At 54.4% G+C, this 3,965-nt stretch overlaps 1 protein-coding gene across 1 annotated transcript in view; it reads left to right on the top strand.

Annotated features, from left to right (window-relative positions):
* Positions 1 to 3,965, top strand: part of LOC105991563 (CUB and sushi domain-containing protein 1-like) — an 871,556-nt gene that overhangs the window by 648,093 nt on the left and 219,498 nt on the right. Inside the window, exons 20-21 of the mRNA XM_013024215.1 lie at positions 2,457 to 2,573; positions 3,269 to 3,484. Of these exons, the coding sequence (XP_012879669.1) occupies positions 2,457 to 2,573; positions 3,269 to 3,484 (333 nt within the window). The remainder of the gene's footprint in view (positions 1 to 2,456; positions 2,574 to 3,268; positions 3,485 to 3,965) is intronic.

Below are 3,965 nucleotides of genomic sequence, written 5' to 3' on the forward strand. Positions count from 1 at the left end.
CGGCCCCACCCACCCCCTCCTTCCCCAGTCTCCTCAGCCCAGGGGCCCAGCCAGGGTCAGGTCTGCCCGCGCTGCCCTCCACCTCCCAGTGCTCTGACCCCATCCCAGCACCACTGGTGCTCGCCTCAGCCTGCTGCACCCTGCGCCCCACGGAGCTCGCTGGTGACCAGATGGGCCCGAGGTAGCTCCTGACCCCTCCAGACCAAGCCCGGGCGTGGCCTTTCACCCCCAGAAACACCAGCCCACCCAGACAGCACACGCTCTCCCAGGCCCTATGCACACGGTGTGCCGCCCAGACTTTCCCCTCACCCCCACACCGGACCCCCTTCTGGACAGCCCCCCCATGCTGGCCTGGCCTGTGTGTTCTCAACCCCATCTTCTTCCCCAGGGCCTGGGGTTCCTTTGCCACGCAAGTTCTCTCTGTAGACCTCTCTCTGTAGGCCGGCCCTGAGCGCCTGCTCACGGCTGCCAGCACTCCGGGCCAGCTCAGCCCAGCTTCGCCTCATGCGGCCAGGGAGTGACTGAGGAGCTCTTGGTTCCCACCCACTAGTTACCGGATGGATAAACTTCAAGCCACCGGCTAGACAGTGAAATGTCATCTCTGAGCATTTGAGATGTGTGCACCTCATGAGACATTGTGAACCTATTCAGGACACCACTTCCAATTTTCTTTTGTGCTTTTTTGTGCACGGCTCCCCTTCGTTTTGTGTGTCCAAGAAGCTCCCGCTCCTCCAGATTCTTGGCTGGACTGTAAGCCGCCTCCTATGGCGTTACCAACTTCACTTGCAAGTGATATTTGTGCAGGTACCCTTTCCAAATCCTAAAGTCTTCACACTAATGAGAACAAGTTGGTCCAGGTGTGACTTGTTGCATGATATGCTCATATTGTCTAGTTCAGAAAGGGAGTGTAAGGACATTTGTGCAGAGAAGTTGTACAGAGAAATCAGAGGATGGCGGGAAGAGGCCGCAGGGTGTGGTGAGGGACCGGCTTCTGCTGGCGTGGCACTGCGGGAAGTCCTTCCACGGAGCTGGCTCCAGGTTCTGATTGCTTTTCAGTTTGGTTCTTGCATTCACCACAAAGCTCCTGAGTACTTAAGACAGGGAAGGAAAGGAAAGCATCAGGCAGGACACCTTGGTATTTTACTCCTGATGAGTACAAATGAGAGCAGGCAGGCAGTTCCTTCAGGCTCTTCCCTTGCCAGAGCCCAGTTGGCCAGGGCTGACAGGACTAGTAATGCATCGTGTTTCCAGCATTGTTCACACCGTTGCCAGTGCTCCACAGAGCTGTGTCTGCAGAGGCTGTCCACAGGGCAGACTGGGTCACTGTTTCCACTTCCAGACTAAGAGAAATGTGAAAGGCCGGGGCACACAGCTCAGCACAGCTCATGGAGCTGGCCGGGCTGGATGTGAATGGGTGCCGGGTTTCTGTACTCAGCGCTCAGCACCGTGAGCGGACCACGCCGCTGCGGGCCGCAGGGTGTCATGCTTCCCAGCCGGGAGGCCTCGCGGCGGGCGGCGGGCGGCGGGCGGTCACGCATTCTCTGTCCGTCTGCCTGTTTCCTCACGCTGGCCATGGCGAACACTTCCACGACACATATGGCAGCCTGACCGCCCCGGCACACACACTCCATTCCTTGGCCGTGAGCCGACACCGGGCTTGCTGGAACCTGATGGTGCTTCTAGATCTGGTTGGAGGAATCTCCACATTGATGTCCACCGTGACACCTAGCTCACATTCTACACGCCACAGAGTTGATCCCACAGAGCCCAGAGGGGGACGGCGACAATCCAGGGTGCACTCGGACGGGGGGGGGCTTCCGTGGCTCTGTGGCACAATAAAACTACCGGCGTGAATAACTAATTTCCGTTTCTCACCATAGTCAGCAGGAGGGAGTTTCATTGTTCTCAACCCCAAGGAATAAAAATAATGTGCGAGGTGAAGAGTATGCCAGTTTCCCCCACTGACACATTGAGTATGGTGTTGAAATCCCACAGTGTACGGTACACACGTAGCTTCGGTGTGTGTGTGTGTGCATGCATGTTCATTTACAGACCTTAAACGTACAACATACCGCTCCCCCTCACTCCTTCCCCGCTCGGGTCATTAGACACGACACTTACTTTTCTCTTGCTCCAATGACGCTCTGAGTTTGGAAGAGCATCTTGTTTGGAGGTATGGCGTTTCACTATAGCTCTGCCGGGAGGGGCAGCAGCCCAGGAGAGCGGGGCTCCACACAGCAGATGCGTCCGGATGATTCCTGCACAGGTTCTGGTTTATTCCATGGGGCTTTATTCTCAGGAGGTGTTCAAAGCTGTGTCCTCACACACAGCACGTATGCCCACAGAGAAGAATTACCAGGAAAAAAGAACAGCCCAGTTTGGATTCAAGCACCCCTCTGGTATCAGTTCCTCTACAAACGTCCGTGAAATGCTCACTCTGCCGCTTGCGATTTCAGCTCTGTGCGGCGGCTACATCCACGGGAAGAGTGGGACTGTCCTTTCTCCTGGATTTCCAGACTTCTACCCAAACTCCCTCAACTGCACGTGGACCATTGAAGTCTCTCACGGAAAGGGTAGGATGGCGGTGCCGGTCTCTCTCACAGAATCGTAAATAAGCTTGCTCACGCCAGTGAAGAAAAGTGTGCAATCCAGAGGGATGACCCCTGCCCTCGGATGCACTCACTTTTCACTGCTGTTTTAAACAGGGTCGGGGAAGGGATTTGTCTGTGTATCATTGGAGCTACAAGCACAAGTAGATTCCTTCATTGGTTCTCTATCAGATAACTTGCTGAGTATAGGCTGTTATACACTTGGAAGTTTAAAAAAAGCAAAGAGAGAACAACTTTAAAAAACTTGGAAATCAGGTGTAATGCTAAGGAGCCAGGCACCAGTAAGAGAACACACAAACACTGATTGAATAAGAGAGAAAAGAAGCAGCCGTCTAAATATTAATTTCTGTGATAAATCGGTGCTTGCCTTGAGTTTCAAGTAACCCAGTATGGTAACAAGCAGTCACAGACATATCATCTAATAATGGCATCTTGCCGAATGACACCCATCCCCTCAGGGCACTGGCAAGGAGAGCCACAAATAGGAAAACTTGAATCCTATGCAGAAAACATCGATTGTAGACATTGGACGGGGGTTGGTGGTGCATGCCTGTAATCCCAGTGCTAGAGCGGCTGATGGAGCACCATGAGCTCCAGGCCAGAGGAGGTGTGGCCCTGCCACACAGCCGTTCACCGGTCTGCCCTCTCCCACCCCTCAGGAGTGCAGATGGTCTTCCACACCTTCCACCTGGAGAGCTCCCACGACTACTTGCTCATCACAGAGGACGGGAGCTTCTCCGCGCCCGTGGCCAGGCTCACGGGCTCCGTCCTGCCGCACACCATCAAGGCGGGGTTGTTTGGGAACTTCACAGCCCAGCTTCGCTTCATCTCAGACTTCTCCATCTCCTACGAGGGGTTCAACATCACATTTTCAGGTATGCCGTTCCTTTATGCTGCTCCTCTTGTAATAATCCTGCTCGCTCTCTCTCTCTCGCTCGCTCGCTCTCTCTCTCTTTTTCTGTGTGTGTGTGTTTGTGAGATTGCTGGTAGATTTCTAAGCTGTGGGGTGCAGGAGTCTGAGCCCCGTGACACGGCTTGCTAGGGTATCTTCTGGCCACACACATGTCTCGGTGCCCTGCAGTATTTTATAATTCTCACACTTGAAGAATTATAAATAAAACCGCATTTCCTGGAAAACACTTCTGCCTCATTTCTCCTCTGGTCTGCCCATGCTGAGGAAGTCCTGTGCACCGATGGGCACACTCAGGGGCCTGTGCACCAATGGGCACGCTTAGGGCCTGTGCACAGTGAGCATGCTCAAGGGCCTGTGCACAGTGAGCATGCTCAGAGCCTGTGCACTCATGGGCCTGTGCACAGTGAGCATGCTCAGAGCCTGTGCACTCATGGGCCTGTGCA

Source organism: Dipodomys ordii, unplaced genomic scaffold, assembly GCF_000151885.1.
Source record: "Dipodomys ordii isolate 6190 unplaced genomic scaffold, Dord_2.0 Scaffold74, whole genome shotgun sequence".
NCBI classification, from domain to species: domain Eukaryota; kingdom Metazoa; phylum Chordata; class Mammalia; order Rodentia; family Heteromyidae; genus Dipodomys; species Dipodomys ordii.